The 24,945-nt window shown below is 41.3% G+C and overlaps 1 protein-coding gene across 1 annotated transcript in view; it reads left to right on the top strand.

Annotated features, from left to right (window-relative positions):
* Window positions 1-21,202, top strand: part of PRKAR2B (protein kinase cAMP-dependent type II regulatory subunit beta) — a 149,918-nt gene extending 128,716 nt beyond the window's left edge. Inside the window, exons 10-11 of the mRNA XM_088480212.1 lie at window positions 18,700-18,838; window positions 20,188-21,202. Of these exons, the coding sequence (XP_088336338.1) occupies window positions 18,700-18,838; window positions 20,188-20,321 (273 nt within the window). The 3' untranslated portion in view covers window positions 20,322-21,202. The remainder of the gene's footprint in view (window positions 1-18,699; window positions 18,839-20,187) is intronic.
* The last annotated feature ends 3,743 nt before the right edge of the window (window positions 21,203-24,945 follow it).

The following is a 24,945-nucleotide window of genomic DNA, read 5'->3' as shown; positions in this document are numbered from 1 at the left end:
GTTTATCTGGAAATTATCTAAAGAAGGCCTTCTTGAGATTGTCTGCATGCAGATGTCTTACAGGGTACCCACAACTTTCTTCAGGCCCACAACCTTCCCAATGAACCAAGAAATGAATTTGTCCTTGGACATATTTGAAGTTCGAAATCTTCTCCACGACATACTCCTGATGGCCCTGAATTAAATCTGGAGATTTTTTTTTTTCTATGGTGAAAAGGCTTGAATTTTTTAGAAGTGTTCTGAGGCTTTAATAGGGAGCAATGGCAGGTATTAGAAATTCTCAATGATTTGGGTAATCTCAGGTGAAAGGCAACAGAAATCACCTGCTTGATAGTCTGTAAACAATATATCTGGGACCAAACTTTTGTGATGGCTGACAGATTTTAAGATTTGTTGCCCACCTTAACCACACAAGGCCTACGATGTTGACCTGAAAAACAATTTAAGTGGAAGGAAGTTTTGTTGAGAGCAATATGCACTTTCTTCCAAATAAATTTGAGGCAGGAGGCATATTGCTGGGCATCAACAAAGATTTGTATTGTAGGCAAATTCTGCTAATGGCAGGTATTCTACCCAATTATTATGGAGTTTTGAGGTATAACAACAGAGATACTGTTCCATTCACAAATTGACTTGTTCCATCTGACTATTTGATTCTGGATGATATCCGGAAGAAAGGCTGAAATTGATATCCATTGCTGAACAGATTGACTTCCAAAACTGTGCAATAAATTGAAATCCTCTATCTGCCATTTGAAGATGTGCTGTATGAACAATGAAGCTAGACCTTTAACACTGGGAAGCTTGGCGAGAAGAATGAAATTATCCAACTTGCTGAAGCGGTCTACCACCACCCAAATGGTATTACAACCAGACAAAACCGGCAAATCAACAACAAAGTCCATAGATATATGTGACCATGGCTTAGTTGGAATGGCCAAAGGCAGAAGTAATCCAGAGGGAGTTGTACGAGGAGTTTTATTTTTGGCACAGACTTCACAAGCCAAAAAAAACTCTCTGACATCGTGTGATAGTGGGCCACCAGACAGATCAAGATAGTAGCTTGGGAGTCCTAGAAATTCCTGGATGCCTATATATTTTACTACAATGAAAGACAGATAATACAAAACTCCTTAAATGTTCAGCAACATACAACCATTCATGAGGAGTCTGTAAAGGAGATTGAGCCTCTAGGGATTGAAGCTGTGAGGAGAGATCCTGTGCTAGACTGGCATGAATGGAGACTGCTGAAATTATAGGTAGTTTGGCAGTAACATTGTCATGTTCACAAGGAAAACTGTGTGACAAGGTGACAGCTTTGATACTCTTGGACTCAGGTCTGTAGGTAATGATAAAATTAAAGAACAATGCCCAACATGCTTTTCTTGAGTTAAGCTGTTTAGCGGATTCAATATATAAAAGGTTTTTATGGTCTGTGATCACTGTGAAGACATGTTTAGTTCCTTCCAGCCAATGTCTCCAGTCTTCAGATGCCCACTTGATGGCCAGCAGTTCTCAGTTTCCCACATTATAATTTGCTTCTGCGCCTGAGAATTTCTGAGACAGGAAAGCGCAAGGATGCAATTAGTTATCCACCGGATCTTTCTAGGAGAGAATAGCCCCAAATTCTACTTCAGAGACATCTACCTCAATGATGAAAGGCAATTCAGGAATCGGATGGCAAAAAACTGAGGCTGAGTCAAAGGCTTTCTTCTCGCATTGAAAGCTTAAATAGCTTTTGGAGACCAGTTAGAGGCGTTAGCTACCTCCTTGGTCAAGGCAGTATTTGGAGCAGCCATCAAAGAAAATGAACGAAGGAAATGCCTATAATAGTTGGCAAAGCCCAAAAACCTTTGTATGGTTTTCAAGTTTGTGGGCTGTACCCAAATGAGAATGGATTGGAGTTTGCTGGGATCCATGAAGAACCCCTTAGAGGTGAAGACATACCCATACCCTAAGAAGGAGACTTCTTCCACTTCAAGCTCGCAGTTCTCAAGCTTGGCAAATAACTAGTTTTACAGAAACTCTGTGAGAACCAGTTTTACATTTATACGATGCTGCTCCAGTGACTGTGAATAAATTAGAATATCATTTAAATAGACTACAATGAGTTTTCCCAGAAATTCTCGGAATAAATAATCAATCAGATCTTGGAAGACCACGGGCTCATTGGAGAGACCCAAGGGCATAACCAGGTTTTCATAATGTCCAGAATGGGTATTAAATGCTGTCTTCCATTCGTCACCTTCCTTGATGCACATTAGAGTATAAGATCCCCGCAGATCAATTTTGAAAAAGATTGTTGCTTCTCTTATTTGGTCAATATGTCAGAGAACACGGGTTGGCGGTTAGGTGTTTTTGACCATGATTTTGATCATACCCCTAAAACCAATGCAAGACCAAAGGTTTCTATCGTTTTTGGCCACAAAGAAAAATCCATCGCCCACCAGGGATTTTGAGGGTCTAATAAAACCCTTATCAAGACTCTCCTTGATGTAATCATCCATGGCTTTAGTTTAAGTATCTGATAATGCATATAACCTCCCTTTAGGCAAATTGGCACCTGGCATTATTTTGATAGCACAATCATAGTCCCTGTCAGTAGGCAAAGTATCCGTTTTATGCTTGGAAAAAACATCAGCGAAGTCCTGATAGTGAGGTGGTAAACCTTCAGGTACCTGCTGCAGTATCCGAACTTGCAAAGAAAAACAACCATCAGAAAATTTAGAACCCCATTGGATTATTTATCCAGTTTCCCAGTTAATCACTGGATTATGATATTTCAGCCATGGATGACCTAATATGAGCAGAACCATGGGACAATGTACCAGAAAGAAAACCAAATTTTCTATATGCCAAGAACCAATGGCTGCCTGAAGTGGAGGAGTTTGTGAGTTGATTTTGTCATGCAAGAGGGAATTACCATTAAGACGGCAGATGGTAACTGCTTTTAATTCAACAAAAGGAATGCCAAGAGACTGAGCGAAATTAATATCCAAGAAATTCCCTGCAGCTCCACTGTTTAAAAATACAGAGACATTTACCATTTGTTGGTGGAATGAAATCTGAGCTGGGATTAACCTAGAAGTTTTGGAAGAGACTAACCTCATGCCTAAATGGACCCTTTACATGTCCATTAGGTCTTCTCTTTTCCCAACTTTCAAGGACAGTCACTGGCAAGATGACCTTTGCCCCCACAGTAGAGACATTGGCCATCATTCAGAGGCGCTTGCAAGAAGCGAGCGCTTGTTCTGAATGAGGACAGCCGCTTCTATTTTTAAGTGCGGCCTCCTGGTCGCTAGCTAAGCTGTGGGTTACCACCCACAGCTTTAGCGACTGACCAGGTTGATGGTCGCGATGGTCAAGACCATCGCGACCTTCGGGGCTTGCGACGAGACCTTAACGCAAGCCCCAGGGAGCTTCCTGCTGTGATAGAGCAGGAAGCTCCCCACTGACATCACTGCTGATGTCAGTGCAGCCACCCACAAAACGGCAGGCGTTCCTTAAGGAACGCCTCCGTTTGTGAAACCACCACCCCGCCACGCCTACATAACGGGCCGAGCTGTCGATCAACATCGACAGCCGGCCCTTTTGTAGTGAGCTCCGGAGCGAGAGAATTTCTCTCTCGCTCCGGGGCATGCACACGTGCAGTGTGGCCGCTGCGCGTGCACAGGGCCTAGACATCGACCCGGTTGCGAGCGCTCAGCGCTTGCGACCAGGTATGAATGAGGGCTATAGTCCTAGAGTCGTCCTTCTTGTTTTTTCTTCGGCAGAGAGTCTGTCCGTGTCATATAGGAGTCCTGAAGCCCCAAAAAAGCTTCCATAGATTGTAAGGCCTGATGATCCGATGTTACCCCAAAGACCCAAGTCCCTTGTAATAGGGAAATGATAATTCCTATAAATTGAGTTTAAGATCCAGAGGAAAGAGGCTTTAGCCAGAAATAAAATTTGGAGCTTTCTTTGTATTTGAGAAACATCTTTCGGTCACTAGAAAAACGATTAGGAAGGTGCATTTTAGGTTAATTTACGGTCCCCTGGACTAGTGGAACCGACCTAGCATTTTCTTTTTGAGTGGTTAACTGTGTTGATAAATCCTGAACCATTTAAGATAATGCCTGGATTTGATTAGCCAGGATTTGAGCTGGCTTTTGCGAGGCAGAATCCATTATGACAGAAATCTACTTCCAGTATTTTTGTTGGCCGGTTATGTTGTGAAACACCTGCTTATCTTGCATAAACATTTTAGAACCAGTAGCTGAGGTCTTCTGCCTATATACAACCACTCTTATACTCAGAGGTCTTAATCTCAGAATAGTAGAGGTTTATACAAATTACAGGTGATCACATTAACAAGGCTGGAATAGTAGAAAACCTCTAGCAATACAATGAGGCTAATGGTCCAACATGTGCGTAACAAATAACAGCAGGAACTAGTAACAGCAGACTGTAAAGTGATAGCAAACAGTTGTCACAGTTCCAAAAGTAAGTAAGGTGATACTTAGCAGTAGATATTTACAAGTAACATGAGGCGTGGATAATAACAGCAGGAACTAGTAACAGCAGACTGTAACAGGTGATAGCAAACAATTATCTCAGTTCCAAAAGTAAGTAAGGTGATACTTAGCAGTAGTTGTTTTGTAAGAAGCATGAGACCATAGATCTGTCACGACCAGGATTTCACGGCATATCTGTCAGCGGGTATTACCTGTCAGGTCGCTATGGCGGGGGGCGTCTGGCGGTGGTGCTGGTGCCTGGCGGGGAGCATTGGTTGTGCGTGATCCTTTGCGGGCATGTTGTCACTCTGGGCTTGTTTGGTCTGGCGGTGTTTCCGTCCGCTCCAGCATGGGTGCCGCCATCTTGCCTCTAGCAATGTGATCTAATCGCTCAATCCTGGTGGGTCACATGCTCTCTCTGGCCTGTCACAGCGGAGCACTGGGTATTTAAGGGAGTTGAGAGCTCTCTTTCATTGCCAGTGCAACGTGTTTTTCAGTCGCCGCTGAGAGTTCCTGTGCTCACTTACTGCCTGTTGGATCTTTGCCTTAGCCTGCTTACCTGACCTGCTCCATACCCTGCTGGAATCCTCTGCCTCCTCCTATTGCCTCTCCATTGCCTGAGTACCTTTGTCAGCTGTTACCCTGCACCCTGCCTCCACTTGCTAATCCCCTGGACATTATCAATTCACTTCAGTCTGCAATTCACTTCAGCCTGCAATTCATTACAGCCTCACAAGACCCGGATTACTGGACTGTTCCTATCTGCCACTACCTGGACTTTTACTCATTGCTCAGTTCCCATTTGCACTTTAGTACCATCCCTGGACTTTATTTTCTCCCATTGTTCATGTCTGCCAAACCACTCATTAAAAGTTCCACGTTTTGTTTTAAATCTGCTTCTGTGTTTGCTCCTATCACCACCCCGTCCCCACAACAAACCAGAACATCACAAGATCAAACCGGATAGGCACACAGCGGCTCAGGAACAGAACAGAATACACCAGGGTCAGCAGGCTAACTCCAAGCAAGAAGCTATAACCAGTAATGAGTAACCTGGCTGGAGGTCTTATAACAGGGAAAATGACCAATGTAAAGTAGCCAGGAAGCCCAGACCCCTTAATGAAAGAACCAATGCAGGTGTACACTGCACATACAACAGCCGGAACCAGAACCCCTGTGACCGCCCTGAGTCCCCGTTGCCTAGTGACCTTCGGCCAGTGCGGCCGGGGTAATGCAGCATACAGGTCGCCTGGTAACAGCCGGGAGTTGCGCCGGCAGCTCGTAACACATGTGAACCATTAGAGAATGACTATAGAAAGGAACAAGTGATCCTCATCCTATTTATTTATAGCCTAAATAAGCAAAAAAATCATGGAATACAATAAATTCTTAGGAAAACACATTATTTAAGATCCAATCACCTCTCCGTGGCATCCCAGGATCACAATTTGACAATGTCCATTCATAGCTGTACTTACACACAAACCTGACAAACTTTGCTGAAACTGTCTTCATTCATGTGATGGAAGGAAGTTTCTTTGATAAATATGGTGATTTGGGGGTTTCCACATGGCTCCCTTCTAGTTTTCATAATGTATAATGGAGGGCAAAGGGGAAGTCTGACCAGTAAAGTATCAACTTCTGCAGCGTGGAAGTAATCTGGTCTTCCGATGCAAGTGTCATACTAGGGAGTGCATAAAAAAAGGTCAGGGCCGGATTCAATTAGCCGCAATTAATTTAGTGGCGGGGCTATTCAATTGTCTGCAGTAGCCTGCGATAAGCCTACAGCTGCACTTAACGCAGATTTCTGTTCAAGCCTGAGTGCCCTTATCACTGATGCCACAAACGCGTTAATCCATAGCCCTGGGCACTTATCCCTCAATCTATGGGTTAACATGCGTTAGCCGCGGATTTATCGTGTGAGAAAAAGGGCTCAGAATTGAATAGCTAAACATTTAGTTTGAGGCTACTAGCACTTTTCTATGAGCCATAGTTTTCATGGCTGATTGCGTCTGGCCCTTCCTGAGATGCCCTCTTAAATATGCCATTTGTTGATAATGTTAATGTTTTCATAGCAAGCACAGTAAAGCTATATATAGTATAAAATCCAGTCCCTGGTAGGTGTCTGTCTGTTTGTTCGGGCTAACCACTGGACGGATTTTGATGCAGCCTTCACTATTCTATAGAGCATTTGTCGAGGAAGGTTTATGTGTTTGCAACATTAGTGTATGACAAAAGGGAGCCGAGCAGTGACGATTTTAGTGAAGCAAGTCAATGAAAAAACAGAAGTCCAAGGTCTTTCTTGGCTTACGCTGCCTGAACCGTTAAAGATATATCACAATGATGGACTTTATTTTGTACCATGTAGAGATTAATACGTATTATCAGTTTTTTTCCAGAAAAATTGATGTAAGCCCTGTTTACTGATGCAAAATTTAAGTTTTTCCCTTTTTTTACCGTTCTTATTTCATTTAAAGCCCAATTCCCGGTAAGAGTCTGCTTTGGCATGACAATAAATAAAGCACAGGGACACTTAACGTGGCTGGAGTTGACCTACGTGGAGACTGTTTTGCTCATGGACAACTTTACGTGGCCATATTGGGTGTCATGTCAAAACTAAATTTTCTCGTCAGGAGGAAAAATTACTAATGTCATCTACAAGGCAATATTATATGATCTTTGTTAAAAAAAAGACTATCGACATAAATTCAAAATTGCTCCCGTGCGAAGCTGGGGCAGGTCGCTATTGTGTTCATAAAATAACTAAATCCACTGTAGGAAATTTCACTATTTAACACTCTTCTTTGGCACATACAACTATTTGGTCCTGTTGAGTTCCAAGTAATTGCAGCTTTTGCCAAGGCCCCAGGATTACATTCTAAGGTATTCTGTCAGCCCCGCCAGCAGCTATCAGCCAGTTCAGAGCCTCATAATTACTATAAAGGTTAAACCAAATAGGGGACATTTGAAATTTTTACATGCCTTTGTTCCATCTTTGTCAAACCTATTCATGTGAGCCCCTTAGCTCCCAATCCTGTGGAGGGGGTACATATATGAAGGAGCCAGATATCTAGTCCGTATCGATTTAAGATAAGTACCACAATTGAAAGTGCTGTTGTGAGGAAACCCAAATGGAATATGTACCAGGGGTTAGGCTTATAAGGGACCAGAAGATCAGACTGTCTGGAGGTTACTGTTGTACTGTCACTACTGAATGGATTAGAAGAAGAAAGGAATTGTCTGTTTATGCAAACCACCAAAAGTGGTTGGCCAAGATGTCTAGCAGTAAATGGACAAAAGATCTTGAACTTCCAGGACTGTTCCAGATTCCTGCACTACATGGCATGTGTGTATTTTCACTATATGTTATAGAACAATTACACAGTAATTACACAGTATAATTATTTACTTTTGTTCTTTGTTATAGTTAGTCACCACAAAGAGCTGCAATATTTAAGCACTGCATTCTCATTCGCCTAAATGGGACATTCTGTGCATGACTAATGGCCAAAGTTCATCCATGTTATCGTGACAGAGGCAGATCTGCAAAGGCCTATACCACCAATATTTATTACTTTGTTTGGTCTCTTCGGATGGCATCTTTCTGGACTGAGAGCCTGATTCAGACCCGGTCGCAAGCGCTGAGCGCTCGCAACCGGGTTGATGGTGGCCCAGAGTGCATGCGCACGACGGAGCCGGCTCCGTCGTGCGCATGCGCGAGACCCGGATAGCGACGGGCATTCCGTCGCTCCGGGTCTCATACCAAAGGGGGCGTGCTGTCGATGTTGAGTGACAGCACGCCCCCTTTGGTAAGTGGGCCGGGGGTGTGGCTGCCCAAACGGAGGCGTTCCTCCCACAGCTATGCGAGCGGCCAGGAGGCCGTTCTAAAAAAAAAATAGCCCCGCCCTGATTCAGAGCGAGCGCTCTGTCAGAGCGTCCGGCTCTGAATCAGGGCCTGAATGTGGTAACTTGAGAATAGCATCCCTGTATTATTGACTCATGGAGCAGCCCGGTCTGTGTGAGGAGAATGCTAAAATTAAAGATCATAAATTGACAAGATACCCTGCATACTGTAGGTGATGGTTCCTCGTCTTGGTTTCCAAGTCTTTAAGTTTTGCCTCCAGCACTATAATCTGACCCTTTGGTCATTTTGTCAGAAGCAATTTGTAGCCAAGGCATCCTCAAAGCTGTCAGCTTTTACTCTAGTTATTTAATACCTTGTATTGATTCTGCTATTTGTTAGAATTTGCCACAGGCTACTAGATTTTTCTGAAAGACCAGGTGTATTGAGCTAATAATTTCCTGGACATCTGGTGTATGTGGCTTATGTGGTGCCTCTGACACAGTGGAAGGGGCAGTGGAGATGGAGGGTGATACCCAAAGTCTTTTGTGTGTAGGGTAGATAACAGCAAGATCCCCAGAGGTGAAACCGATAGATCTGGGCCTGGCAACCTCATGCCCAATTGAGGTGTGACTATGTCCTACAGGCAGGAGCCCGTTCTCTTGCCTCCGATGCTTCATTCTTCTTTTTCTGGCTCTTCTTCATTCTAAAGTGTATCTGAGATGTTGTGAAGGTGCTCTGGGTTATTTTGGAGATCCAGTGAGCTAGAAACTGTGATTTTCTGCAGATCAGACACAGAGCTGATCTGTCTTTTCTAAAAATGCTTTTAATGAGTTGGTGGATAATTTTATTAAAGTCACACTAAATTAGCTACTTTGCCATATGGGCATTGACTAACCCTATACTATTTTTTTTAAGTCCTTAACGCAGAGCTTCCCAAAATCTGCCATTACAGTCCATGTTTTAAGGATATCCATGCTTGAGTCCAGATGGTTAAATCAAATTGACTGAGGTACTAATTAAGTCACCTGCACTCAAGTATGCATATCCCTAAAACCTTGGACTGTAATGGCGGAGTTTGGGAACCTCTCCCTTAACTTGTTTTTCACCATTGACCATTTTTTAAATATATGGGATTTTGTTCATGCAACCTATAATGTAAATAGATAAAAAAAAAACAAGATTGAAGAGATATTATTATGTAAAATCTTTATTTTTTTTTGTATTTTGATCTTTTTATTTACACAGAAGCTATTGTATCAGAAAAAAGGCCCAAGCCCATGTTAGAATAGATTTATAAAAATAAATTGCTTTTGTTTTTAGACTTCGCATATGTTGTGATCCTTTCTTTGTCTTGACATCATATAATTTCAGTTTGATATGTATGACTATTACAAGTGCACAATAAAATTGCTGTGTATGCTAAATAATTTGGCAAAGGTGATTTTTGATTGTATGAGTGGAGTACTAGCTTTTGTTGTTCTATAAATAAACCTAATTATAAATGCCTGACACAAAGCAGTGACTCATGCATTGTTTTATAGAGCTTTGTGGTCACTGGTTTAAGCTAGGTGAGTCTTGAGGAAATATCAGGAAGTTATTAAATCAATCTAATGTTGCAAACACACAGTACAATCTGCACAATCAACTATATCGCTGAATGATTTCCCTTGAACTTTTCTGCAGTGCAGGACAACAATATTGGGTGTACACACTGAAAGATATCTATAATAGATATGTTTCAGTGAAGTCATCCTGCCATATCTCTGAACAGGTAATTCTTGACGAAATCGTCCAAGTTGGCCTCCATGTACTGATGACCATAGATATCGTTATCGTCCCTGCGGGAACGTGCATCATTGGTCGTTCGCTGCATAAAAATTAATGATATAAACGATTTATCATTGAACAATATCCTTACCGTTCATAGATATCATACCGTGTGTACGCACCTTTAAGGGAAAAGACAGGTTTCTGACAGAAAGAATTAAGCAAACCGCATTTCACGTCAGAAAGGAACAATTACAAAAAGGAAAAAATGTCCCCTCCTTACATTCTCTGTCAACCTAGTTTACTCATCATAGGGCTCTGTGATTGGCTGAGCAGTGCAAGACATTGCTCCTGATTGGCTGCCTGGCTATTAAGTAGCCAGGCTCACCTGAGAGTCAGTGATTTTGCATTGGGTCTATCTTGGGAGCTGCCAGTATGTTACATAGGTTTATTTTTGTTTCACTTTATCTTTATGGATTACAAGGTTCCCACTGGATTATGCCAGACCAAGAAAGAAATATAGAAAGTATTTATCATAGTGCCAATATTTAACAGGTATAAAACCAGTTATCCATTATTTTGAACATTGTCATCGGTATTTTGAATGGGGCAGTCATTATAAGTATTTTGAGTGGAGGCAAATATTATTAATGCCTTTTAAAGGGGACAGTGATCAGCATTTAAAAACACTTATTTATAATGACACACCATTTATAGTGCACAGTTGAGACACTACAAGTGAAAGTATGCACTTGTACACATGTGCATGCTGTAATGTGTAATGATCCTATCATTTGCACTGTATTTTAACTGTTTACCCAGCTACTTAGCGGCCAAGGGCTGGTCAACATAGGGCCGGTACTGTTTTAGTACAAGGGCCTGATCATCTTTTTGCTATGAGGACTGGGCCCAGTGCTGTGTAGGATGGGCTGCAGGAGAATGAGGGAATTTTTGTTTTTAATTCATTTGAATTAAAAACAATTCAATGTAAATACAATGTAGCCTGGTGGGGTACTTTCTACCTGTCTGTTAAGCCAGATACAGCACACCTTGGTAGGCACTCCAAATAGACAAACCGCAAATTTTACCCTACAGTGTAGTTTAAACCACATGCGTCCTAAACAAAGGCGCATGTGGTTTAGAGGGAATCTATATGAATGACCGTCAGACCTAAGCCCGGCGGATGAAATACCGACGCTGGAAGGCCGGCACATGAAGATCCCGACTGAGGTAAGTAAGACCCCTAACCCTCCCCTCTCCCCCCCCATCCCCTCCCTTAGGGGTGCCTAACCCCAATCTCCCTCCCTAGTGCCTAACCCTAACCTCCTCCAGGGGTGCCTAAATCTAACCCCCCCTCCTCGTACCCTAAACCGAACCATCCCGGGGGGTGCCTAAACCTAACCTCCACCCAATGGTGCCTGACGCTAAGCCTCCCTTCCCCTAGCCTAACCATCCCGGGGGAGTGCCTGACCCTAAGTCCTCCAGGGAGTCGTTAAACCTCGTTTTTCGACCGCCGGCTTCCTGACTACATCCCGGTTTAAAGCAGTGTTTCTCAAATCCATCCTCCAGGACATAGGTGTCATTATAATGGGTGCAAGGTGTGCGTTGCACACGGGCCCCTGGATCCAGGGGGGCCCACACCGCACACCCTGCACCGATAGTTAATAATGTACTTACCTCTCCGCAGATTCCGATGTGCTGCTCCGCAACGCCGGACCGGCGCTGCAGGGCAGTGAAAACTCACTGGGAAAATGGCAGCGCCCATTTTCCCAGTGATCTGAGCATGCACAGAAGAGATGACCTTAGGAAAATAGGCACAGGCGCCATTTTCCCGGAGACCCGTGCATGCACAGTAGATTCTGGCATGAAGTCAGAATCTACAACACTCAGTGCGCTGACAGAGAGGAGAGGGCCCAAACGGAGGCTGCACACGGGCCCCCTCCTCTCTTAAAACGCCCCTGCTACAGGATACAATAAAAATGCATGTCTTCCATATATCCTTGCTGAAATAATTAGTACCACCTGTGGATCTTTTAAAATGTGTCAGTCAGTAATGAATACACCGTGCTCCAGCAAGGATATATGGAAAACATGCACTGTTAGTGTGTCCCGAGTTCTGGATTTGAGAAGCACTGCTCTAAAGTATAACCTAACATACAAACATTCATTTTGAATTATTTGATAATGGAGTGTGACTTATGTGGATTTCAGAAAGGCTCTCTTTATACATAATAACATAATACAGTTGTTTAATGCATATTGCCGTCTTTCTGTGAAAGTCTGCGCCACATCTTAATTAATTTAATTAATTATATAGTACTATGTCACGATGGATGTGTGATGCCGCAAGGATTAGTTGAAGATATACAGGTCATCACTTTAAAATATTTTCAAATACTGCCACCACTTGTGTAAATAATAGGTGCTCTTTAAGAGGCTTATTCTGCGGTGGGAGTAAATAAATAAAGCAAGTATCTATATATCGGGAACAAAACATGTTGCAATGAAAGGGGTGCAAATATATATATTTTTTTGCATGCAGGGTAAATATTGGCCGCTTTTGCAAACATATAGCCCACAAAAACGGACAATTTTGATTTGACACTCCCCTCTCAAATCTAAGGGGTTTATTTACGAAATGTCGGCAGTGCTTTTACTAGCGAGACATGGCTAGTGTAAGCACTGCACTTTTAAATGTCAGGCATAAACACGAACAGATGTGTCGGGTTTTATAACCTGACACTTTGTAATAGAGGAACGTGCGAAATGTAAGAAAGCGCTGTCTATCCACAATCTCTCACAATATCCTATTTATTTGACGGATAATAATGATGGCTTTAAATGTAACAATGTACACATTAAAAAACGTTCAGTCATATACATCCCATAAAAGACATATTCAAAAAGCTAAAAAACAACTGAAATCCTAAAAAAAAAAACATCTATAGACACAGATTCAGGCAATAAATTGATTGCAAATATCTCCAGTGCTTAAGTTTGTCACCAATACAGTCTTATATTATCCTTATTAGTATCTAATGTTAGTATAAAGTCTTTATTAGTGACCATCCACTTCAATATTGGAAAAGGTGAGTATTGGTTAGGATGTTTAGAATGTCAGTCTTACTGTGCACACAATTATTTGTCTGCTTGAGAGCAAGACAGTGTATCATTGGCTCTGTTTAGAGCTGACTGCAGCCCTCATACATAACCAGTATGGACGGCATATATAGGCAGAGCCGGATTAAGGGGGGGGCAAAGGGGGCAAGTAACCCCGGGCCCCCCTCTCACAAGGGGCCCCCCTGGACCTGTAGAAAACTTTGTGGTCGGGTCCAACATAATACTTATTTAGACACTGACTGGTCCATCTGCCTGTCCAAATAGGCCAAAAATAAAAAAATATTAAGCTGCCCAACACCCCCCCTTACCGCTGTCACTTGGTCTGGTCCGGCAGTCTTGTACTGGCCTGGGCTTATGACTGGCGTGTGACGCGCGACGTCATCACGCTGCTCCCTCCAGGCACCGGCTCTTCCCTGCTGTCGCGGCCTGAGAAGAGCAACACAGTGACTGCAGTCCGACTCCCCAGCCAGGGCAGGGAGCACAAAGTAACTGGCTCCCGCGTGTACTGTCAGTTACAGCACAGCAACTGCAGGCCTGCAGCACCACCACCTCTCCCACTACAAACACCCTCCCTTGCAGTTCCACTGGCAACGCAGCAACCAACAGACAGTTTGGTAAGTCAGCTTATTTTTCCTTTTGCTGCTACTTCCAATTATGTACTATATAAAAATGAGTATAAGCAGAGTGGATGTTGTGTGTGTGTGTGTGTGTGTGTGTGTGTGTGTGTGTGTGTGTGTATGTATGTATGTATGTATATGCACACACATATAATATATATATATATATATATATATATATGCACACACACATATATATATATATATATATACACACATATATATATATGCACACACATATACATATATATATATATATGTACACACACACAGTGCTCGAAGTGGTAATTTAGAGGTGGGGGTATGGAGATTGAATCTTCCCCCCGCCCCCTATGGGCCCCTGCTTCCATATCACTCCATTGTACTTCTAACCCCCCCACACACACACACTTCTCCCTGCCTGCTCCCCTCTCTCACACCCTGCCCTTACTGATTCCCTCTCTCTTTCACCCCCTACAATAGCTAGCCTGCCTCTGTCTGCCCCTCTCTCTATTCCCTCTCTCACACCCTCCCCTCTCTCTAATTCTCTCTTACCTGCGCTGCTGGAGTGGAGCCACCGGGATCCTCGGGTCTTCCCTCCAGTTTATCTGGCTCTGCTGCGAGCCGATGAGAAGCTGCCATTTGGCAGCTTCTCATTGGCTGGCGGCTGCGAGCCCTGCAATTGGCTGGCGGCCGTGAGTCCCGCGAATGGCTGGCGGCTGCGAGCCTCGTGATTGGCTGGCAGCTGCCCAGTACGTAGTGCTTACAGTGCAGCTGGGACCAGGTACTTTGTCCCGGCTACATGTCAGCGCCTCCACTGCACCGATTGAGATGTGTCCCCTATGGGACACATCTTAACACATTGCCGCCACTATTCCAGCGCTGGGATCCCATACTTTTCTACATCTAAAATGAAGTGGGGCCGTATACCGCCCCACTTCGACCACTGCACACACACATATATATATATATATATATATATTATATATTATATATTCACAACTCAGGTGTATACAGGAATATCGTGGGCGGCACTCAAAGGACTTCAATATTTGAATAGTAAAACAGGAGACACTACTCCAAGCGTAGCTTAACGTTTCAGTTGCTTTATCAACTTTCGTCTGATGTGCCCCGGGCCCCCTATAGCCTTAATCCGGCCCTGTATATAGGGGTATTCAATATGGGTGCGAAAACTCCTTTTTTGCTTTAATATCACACCTATGACGTCATTATCGCAGGTTTTAGTTTTACACCGTATTCAATTTCAAAGACTTTTCGCAGGTTCGAATGTAATGGCTTTTTTAGATGTTTCGCAAACTCTAATCTGGTCTTCCTGTTTTTGAGGCTCACCAATGGTTTACATCTTGTGGTGAACCCTCTATATTCACTCTTGTGACGTCTTCTCTTGATTGTTGACTTTGACACATATACACCTACCTCCTGGAGAGTGTTCTTTATTTGGCCAACTGTTGTGAAGTTTTTCTTCACCAGGGAAATAATTCTTCTGTCATCCACAACAGTTGTTTTCCGTGGTCTTCCGGGTCTTTTGGTGTTGCTGAGCTCTCTGGTGCGTTCTTTCTTTTTAAGAATGTTCCAAACAGTTGATTTGGCCACACCTAGAGGGGTATTCAATATGGGAGCAAAAACATCGTTTTTGCGTTAATATCGCACCTATGACGTCATTATCGCAGGTTTTAGTTTTACACCGTATTCAATTTCAAAGACTTTTCGCAGGTTCGAAAAGTCTTTGATAAAAAACGGGGATAACTTTTCACCATTGAATAGGTGTCGATAAAAAGTGCAGAATTGGGGTTTAGGGGTGCAAGCTTAAATAAAATAGCCTGCCCCCCTGGGAATGACACTTAAAAAAGAACTGTGTCAAAAAAAGTTTAAAAAAAAAATAGGGACACCCCAAAAAATTAATTTACAAATTGGGGTGAAAAAAAAAATGGGAAAAAAATGTTTAACAATAGGGAAATAGGTTCAGGGCTATTCTGCAAGTATGCGGCAGGTGTTTTCTAGAATAGATTTATAGCGGCAGGTGCACAATTGCAGAATTTTTTAAAATTTACTTTAGGGACATCAAAATATGCTAGTACCCATTTTCATGTACCCTAAATATGATGGGACCACTTAAAAAAACGAAAAAAATAACCTAAGTGCTCTTCTGCAACACTTCTTCAATGTCGGGAAAAAACAACTGCGGCTATTTAAATCCCCGACTTTCATTTAAAGGCTAAAACGGGGGTACCCATAGTGATCCCCCATGTTTTTACAACTTTAGGGGGGTCCTACAATTTTTTTAAGGAAAATTTCGTAACTTTACGCAAATCCCACTTCGCAGGCTCCCGTTTTCGTTAGTTTCATATTGAATACGGGGATAAGCGGGCGCGCGCCCGATACTTTAACGCAGGTAAAAGCTCCGATATGAAATGTAAACTTCGACAGCGAAGTTTACGTTTCATATTGAATATCCCTCAGAGTCCTTTAAAGAGCTCCACAGTGAATGTTCTCTATTATAGATGATTGCAAGCCACCCGTTTTCTCTCTCCCCTGATAGTGAAGGTTTTTTATGGTAAAACTTTGTTGGTAGTTAGTGGGAGCGGTTGGTGTAGTGGCTTACCTGCTCCTGGGTGATGTAGCAGTCAGGATTCCTGTGGTTAGCCGGCCGCCCCGGCCGCTGACTTCGGCTAACACGTGTGATGGCTGCGTCCCTGTGGGGGTGAAGTTGAAAGCTCAATTTGGTAGAGAGTGTCCTCTGTAGACATCACTCGGGCGGCGGAACTTGATGCTTTTCTCAGCCTCACCGAAAGGGGCTGTTTCATGAGAAGTAACGCCCCCTTACGATTGGTATTCTTTTATTCTTAAACAAAACTCTTCTTTATCTAATCTGCATCAAGTGCAGTGTCTGACAGCAATTGTTAATTAATTAACCATACTGATTAGCGTTCAACACTAGCACATATGTAATATAAGCAAAAATATTATATTATATTCCATTTTAAAAAACTAATGAATAATAAATATGTATCTAAAAAAACACATATATAAAACACACATACATATATAAAAAGTCATATACAAAAAAAATTTTCTTATTATACCAGCATTTCATTTGTCTGGGGTAAGTATAAACTCCATGTCAGTTTCTTGGTATCATCCTAATTGTTCACATGATTAAATGCATTTCAAAAAAAGATATTTTCTACATAGCTCTTTTAGGTCATATATATAATATTAAAGATGACAGACATTTCTATTTAATGTTCAAGAAGGTAACGTAGAGTATATCCAGGTGGAAATGGACAACAAATGGTGGGGGGATTTGTTCGGGGGAGGGAGAGGTTGTTTAGTCTGGTGGATAAGGGGGGCCTTTGGGAGGCAGCTGTGGATACTGGGCCTAAAAGATGATTTCAATGTGGCTTTCCCATGTGGGGTGCACCTGGCCGTGACCTGAATAAAGGGAGGTGATGGGCCCCTAGGGTGCCAGAGGGTCCATCACTCTCCCAGGACTCCACCACGTGTCTTCACTGGGGATTAAATATGATTGAGCTCAATGGTATTATTGAGGCCTTGAGGGTCTAATGTCCCTAGTTTGTAGATCCATTATGCCTCCTTTCTACGCAGCATTTAGTATCTAACTCCCCCTCTTCTAGTAAGCGTAACTTGTTCAATTGCTTTTACGTTTAGATCCTTGATATTTCCTTTGGGGCACATAGAGATATGTCATGGCAGGCTGTGGTATTCTTTGATTTCTAAGAATGCATCTTCTGTGCTCTAAAAACCTGACATTTAGATTACGTAGGGTTCGGCCTACGTATTGAATTCCGCAGCCACATGTTATACAATAGATCACATGATTTGATTGACAGTTTAAGAATATTTATTGGAAAAAGACGTTACTTTATTACTTCTATGGTCTGCATGTTCGCACATGTGGCATCTATTTTTGCCACATTTAAAAAAAAAATTGGCTTTGAAGTTAGCCACGACATAACCTCCTCCCCACTGGAAATATTTGTTTCTTTTCTCAAAAGACTGGGTGCTAGTTTACATTTAAGGCTATCTTTTATTTTTAACATAATCGGTTAAGAATCTCTCTCTTTTAAGAAGGTTAAAGTTCCTTTCAATCATTTTTCTGATCTCTGGGGCTGCTGAGTTATATTTGGTTATAAACATCAAAGGCCTATTATCATCCCTACTGAAATCATTGTCATTTTTCTTATGTCTCAATTCCTGAGTGTATGCAGAAATTGTCCTTTGTGTATGTTGTCTTTCCAACTCTTGTGGTGGCAACTATTGTAATCAATATATCTATTACAGTCAACATTCTTATTGTAAGTGGATGTGCAAATTTTATTCTCCTTAATGGTCACTATGATATCCAAATAATTAATTTCTGTGTCATTATAAGTGCTCGTGAATTTTAGATCAGAATCATTAGTATTAAGATAATCAACAAAACCAGTGACCGAGTGCTCGTCCCAATCCCAAATAAAAAATAAATCATCAATATATCTCCCATAGAGAACCAGGTTCGCCCAAAATCACCACCCCATATGTGACGTTCCATATAGAGGACGCCCCATATAGAGGTTGGCGAAACTTGGGGCGAACCTGGTTCCCATGGCTGTCTCTGTGTGTTTGTACAAAAAACTGTGATTCAAATAGAATATAATTGTGATTTAAAATAAACCGAATAGCTGATAAGCCCCTAAATCTCTCTGCACCTTTACATCTGCACCACCTGCAGTGCAACATGGTTTTACCAGGGTGAAAAGTTACTTGCTCTTTTTTGCTTTGCTCCCAACTCACAAATCAGTCCCTAATTGTGTACTCCTAATGTTTTTAGTATAAGAATGTTTTCATATTTTTCCAGAGTAAAGGAGACGCTGAAGTGAATAAAGCTGTGGAAATAGCTCGGTACTCCAGAGGACAGTATTTTGGAGAACTTGCCCTGGTGACGAACAAACCCAGAGCTGCCTCTGCATTTGCTGACGGCAGTGTAAAATGTTTAGGTAAATCTTATGACATTATTTATGAAATTGATTGAGTATTGGTATTTCTAATATTATATTGGTGATGTGACTAATGGGTGATGCAAGCTTACTTGCAGCAATTCTGCTCTGAACATACCTCCCAGACTCTTCAAATCCTGTCCCGGGTCTCCTGTGAAAGAGGGCGTGGCCTCATGGACAAGAGGTGCATGACATTTTGAGGGCATAACCACGTATCACACCCCCATTTCTAGTCATGTTGGGGGCTTGCCCAGCGCTTTGCTAGCTGCTGGGCAGCCCTCAGCCAGTCCTTGAACAGTGTGGATGACGCATGCATCATCCATTCACCACTGGTTTGTATTTTTAATGTATTCACACTATGCATGCACAGGAAATAAACGTATGCAACTACAGGTAATGCAGAGTCGTACACATTTCAGTCACATGTAACTGAATGGGGATGTTCAGTTAAGGGGTGTCAACAGAATTGTGGACTGTACTAATTTGGCCAGTGCATAAATACGTCTGTGTTCAGACATATTTTTTGTACATAGGATAAGGCATGTGCACAGTTGACAGGTATCAAACTAAGCATACAGATAGGAGTGGTCTGGCCAGAAAAACATGTTCAACTCATACAGGTGAAAATACATAATTGATTCTATGAATGTAATTACGGCCCAACTATTCTGCACATTAGAACCTAACTTAGCTATTACAAAACTCATAAAATTAAGGGACATTGGAGATCTATTTACTTCATATGTCATATTTATATATTTTTAATTTTGTTTACATTGGGTTATTTGTGCCACATGATGTACTTGCACCTAGATGGTGATAATTATGGCCCATTCAAAGCAGTAAGTAGCGCCAGATCTGTGACGGATGGCTGTAACGTTTCTGTGGTATACATCAACTTGCAAAATAGGCTTGCTCTGTCATCAATGCCTGCCGCTCATTTTAGAAGCTTATATTGGGCCATTTTTATTGTTGAAAAATGACCCAGTGTCAGGTACATTCTGGTTCTTTTTTTGAGGTCTACTAAATACTGGCCAAAAGTTTATCCAAAATATATATCTGTATGTCCTGTATATATGTTGGTATAGTGAAGCAGTTTGCGCAAAAACTGGTTACTTTATGGATCATGTGAATCAAAATAGAATATAGTATTCCCTCTTTATTTAGGTCAGCATAAAACTCAGGCCAAAACGTTCTTTAAATTTAGGGTGACTGTATAAAAGTTGACTTATATGCAATTACCTAGGAAAAATAAATAAATCATATTTAATAAAGTGAAAACAAGAGCAGTCCTTACAAGTCACTATTATCTGAGAATCAGCCATTTTGCATTCTACTTTCTCACACAGTCATGGACGTGCAAGCTTTTGAAAGGCTCTTGGGACCATGTATGGAGATTATGAAAAGAAACATTGCAAACTATGAAGAACAGCTGGTTGCACTATTTGGAACAAACATGGACATTACTGACCCAAGTTCCTGAGTTAAAAATGCTGGCAAAGAAGAGCCGAAAAGAGGAAAATAGCACAGTTGTGGCCAGTCCACAGAGAATGTGTCTGTTTTGTAGATGCCAAGCATATTCTGCAGTTTATTTGTTTTTTACATTAGCCCCTTTAGTGGCACAAGAGCTTACAATTCATAGCAGCTTGCAATAGCTTGCTGATCACGCTAAAGGTTATAATTTCTTTTTACTGATTTTTTTTTTACATATTAGTACAGGCATACTGGTACAGAACATTGTGATTTTATAGATGATAGACTTAATTTAAAATACTTTCTGAGCATTTAAGTTCTAAAAACTCAGTATTCTGATATAGAGGGACAAGCATCTCCTCCATACTGTCATTGCTCAGCTAATGGAACAAATACATCAGCTACTTTTAGGAGAACTGTATGTCATGGCTTCCCTCAAACAAAGAACTGCAGTTATATTCATGAGATTGACTTAGCATGGTTTATTCGTGCACCACCACTTAGAGAAAGTAAGTACACAAAAATAAGCCAGTAAGCATGCCACATCATTGAACTCTGTGGACCACGTGTTCTGTTTTTATGTGTTTTATGTTTGTGAAAAGATTTGTTTTATTTCACTTAATTTAAAATCAAATAAAAAAACTATAGAGAAAATTGTGAGAGATAAAGCACTAACCAATCAGCTTCTAACTTACATTTTACAAGCTGTGTTTGAAAATGACAGGAGGTGATTGGTTAATACTTTTTCTCTCACAATTTTATCTCTCATCAAGCTTTAGTATATAAGTCTGGTACAACTCAGTTGAGAACAGTCTTGCTGGACCCATTAATGTAGTCCATTCACCTAAACACTAGGGTCTAGCACAGTGGTGTTAGACTCGGGCCCTCCAGCTGCAGTGCAACTACACATCCCAACATGCAGTGCCACAGTTTTGCTATTAAGGCATGCTAAAACTGTGTCAGGGCATGCTGGGATATGTAGTCCCACAAAAGTTGAAGGGCCCGGGTTTGACACCACTGGTCTAGTACTTGATAAATAAAAGCCAGGTCTCCTGAGTATTTGGTAGAGACTCAGTGATATCACTGGTTCCTAGCAACATGATAGACTGCAGACTGGTTCAGCCCACAAAATGGCTGCCTCTGCTGTATAGGTGACAGGTCCACTTTAAACACATTGTAGGGTCCGTGCAACTCTACTCTTTTGAATCCACCGTATTAAGCAAGGCATGTTCTTTTTATTCTGATATTTAGAAATTTAAAATAGCATCTACCAAGGGCTAGAATTGTATTATGTAGAACATAAAATGGTAAATCAAGGCTGAAGTTGGTAATCTTTGTTTCTGATTACCTATGTCTCTGGTCATGGTTTTTTTTTCCTTCCAAAACATGTGTTGCTCCTTGGCACACCCAAAGAATTACACAACAAGCAATCTGGGCACATTTGTTTATAAATAATAGTGTTTTGATTTATAACACTACTGTTTACTACTGACTAGGTTTTAAAATAGCTGTATCCCTGTGATTATTTGACAAAATCCTGAACACTTTAGTATGGGCAACAGACTTTGAGGGGTATTCAATATGAAACGTTAACTTCACTGTCGAAGTTAACGTTTCATATCGGAGTTTTTTCCTGCGTTAAAGTCTGGTGCGCGCTCCCGCTTATCCCCGTATTCAATATAAAATTAACGAAAACGGGAAACTCCGAAGTTGGATTTGCTTAAAGTTACAAATTTTTCCTTAAAATAATTGTAAGACCCCCCTAAAGTTGTAAAAACATGGGGGAACACTATGGGTACCCCCGTTTTAGCCTTTAATTGAAAGTCGAAGATTTAAATAGCCGCAGCAGGTGTTTTTTTCCCGACATTGAAGAAGGGATGCAGAAGAGCACTTAGGTTATTTTTTCGTTTTTTTAAGTGGTCCCATCATATTTGGGGTACATGAAAATGGGTACTAGCATATTTTGGTGTCCCTAAAGTAATTTTTTTTAAATTCTGCATTTGTGCACCTGCCCCTATAATTATATTCTAGAAAACATCTGCCGCATACTTGCAGAATAGCCCTGAACCTATTTGCCTATTGTTTAACAATTTTTTCCCATTTTTTTTTTTTTTTTGCACCCCAATTTTTAAATTAATTTTTTGGGGTGTCCCTATTTTTTTTTAAAAACTTTTTTTGACACAGTTCTTTTTTAAATGTCATTCCCAGGGGTGCAGGCTATTTTTTTAAGCCTGCACCCCTAAACCCCAATTCTGCACTTTTTTTCGACACCTATTCAATGGTGAAAAGTTATCCCCGGTTTTTATCAAAGACTTGTCAAAACTGCGATAAGTCTTTGAAATTGAATACTGTGTAAAACTAAAACCTGCGATAATGACGTCATAATTGCGATATTAACGCAAAAACAATGTTATCGCACCCATATTGAATACCCCTATTTGTATTGTAATGTGGTATAAGAGAAGACTAGTCATGGATTGGTGCATTGCAAATTTCCGAACAAGTTCCCGCAGTTACTTTTTCTGTATGTTTATATGTAATATATAAACAGGCTTCCTTCATAACATTGCTACATTACCTGATTTGAAAGTGTTCTACAGAATAACACAATGGAGCATTACATAATACATCTAGATTTGTTTCTCTGTAGATCATATCTCACTTCTCTGAGAGAAGTTATTCTACTGTAATATCCATTAATTTAACAGAATGACAGTAGAATAACCGCGGATCTCATAGAATACATCATCTTCTCATTGGATTATAAGCAGTTCCACCAGTATAACTAACACCTTGTGTTCAATGTAGTTAATGTGACAATGCCATGAAGTAGAAATATATTCCTTACAACTGTGTGACTGTGAAAATGCAATCAAAATAGCCAGTGGCATAAAACTACAATCTTCTCACGTACTTTGTGATTATTTCAGAATACACAGAAAGAACAGCATTTGTGTCTAATTTTTCCCTTCTCCTATCCCTCTTCTCATTTGAGAAATGACCTCATTTTGTCTTCACAGTGTACGAGGAATTACTGTATAACATCTGCTTTCTGCCCTAATTGTTGAATTGAATGTGCTCTATTCATGTTAATTACATACTTTCTGTCAGGAATTTATTAAACCACATCTCCCAAAGTGGGGTTTTGTTGAATGTGAATAACTGGGACTGAAACAAGGCTGACTGGTTACCATCCAGTGATTTCCTGTGCAGATTCTGTTCTAACTACTGAAGCAGAATTTCAGGCACATATTTAGGGCCGTATTCAATTGCCGACGAAAAGCCGCAATCGGTGGAAAAGTTTAGCCGATGATGTAATTTCATCCGGTGCGAAAAGTCCTGCGCCTTGTAACCAGTGGAAAATATTCGCCAAAGAAAGCAGGCGAGAAAAAGTGTAGAATTGGGGTTTTGGGGTGCAAAGTTGCGGGAACACCCCTGCAGCCTTGGGACAGTCCACCCAAAGGTAAACTGCGTAAATAAAAAAAAAAATGCTTTAGAACAGCCCTAAAAAGTACTTTTGTTACTATACCAAAGTTGGGGGACAAACTTAAAAACTAGTGAAATAGACTCCAGGGGGTCCCCCAAGTATGCCCCAGGTGTTTTTTTGATTGCAGGTCATTGCTGAAGGTGCGTTTTTTACCTTATTTAAATCCTCACTTTAGCGATTTTTAACCATGCCTGCACCCATTTTCATGTACCCCAAATTTGGTGGGACTAGTTATTTTTACCAAAAAAACACTGCTAAATGCTATTCTTCACCACTTGTGCAAAACGCTAAATAGCACCTAATAGAGCATTCAAGTGCCCCAAATACCTTCAGCAGGACTATTCGGGGGTATCCATAGTGATCCCCCATTTCAGTGCATCTTTTGGGGGGTTGTCAGGCTGATTTCCCCGTTTTTGACAGGACTTTCCGCCTCTAAAAGTTTCGCCGGGACGCATTTTCACATCCTTTGCAATTGAATAGGGCGAATAGCGCTGATGCGCGCTATACTTTTCCGGAGCACAAACCAGCAATGTAGGCGGAAAGTACACCGGCAATTGAATATGGCCCTAAGGGTCACTTTATAAATGCTGTTTTGGGAAACAATGACCTTACCTCACAGATGTCCTAGATTCACTGGTAAGTACACAGCTTACTGGCTCAAGATTGAGGCTAATTTAGTGACTCTTCCTAATAGTAGGATTGAGATGTTCCTTTTTGAATGAAGGTGGGGTACATGTCTTATATTGCACGCACATTCAAAATTGTATATATTGTGCTGTGGGCCCATATATTGAGACTGGATTTAAGGGGTTGTAAGAGCATATTCAGTGGTTGATCCTGGTTAAGTGCGTGGCTGCATATCGCCCCTTCGTTTTAACATGTCAAGGTGACAGTAATCGGGAGTCTGCCATTACTTTCCATGTCTTTTGTACCAACCTGGCGCATTTTATACAGGAAAGCTTATTTTTATGCGCAGAAATACCTATGTAATACAAACATTCAAATGTACAAATGTCGCACCTGAAATAAAGACAGTCCCAATGTTTACTTACGTTTATGATTCATTTATGACATTAGTAGCAAATAAAAATTGTTAACGGATAAGGTTTAATTAATTTAATGGATGGTCCAAATTGACGAAGTACTT

Source organism: Taudactylus pleione, unplaced genomic scaffold, assembly GCF_031769625.1.
Source record: "Taudactylus pleione unplaced genomic scaffold, aTauple2 ptg000251l, whole genome shotgun sequence".
Lineage (NCBI taxonomy): Eukaryota > Metazoa > Chordata > Amphibia > Anura > Myobatrachidae > Taudactylus > Taudactylus pleione.
This window is presented reverse-complemented; position numbering and strand designations above follow the sequence as displayed.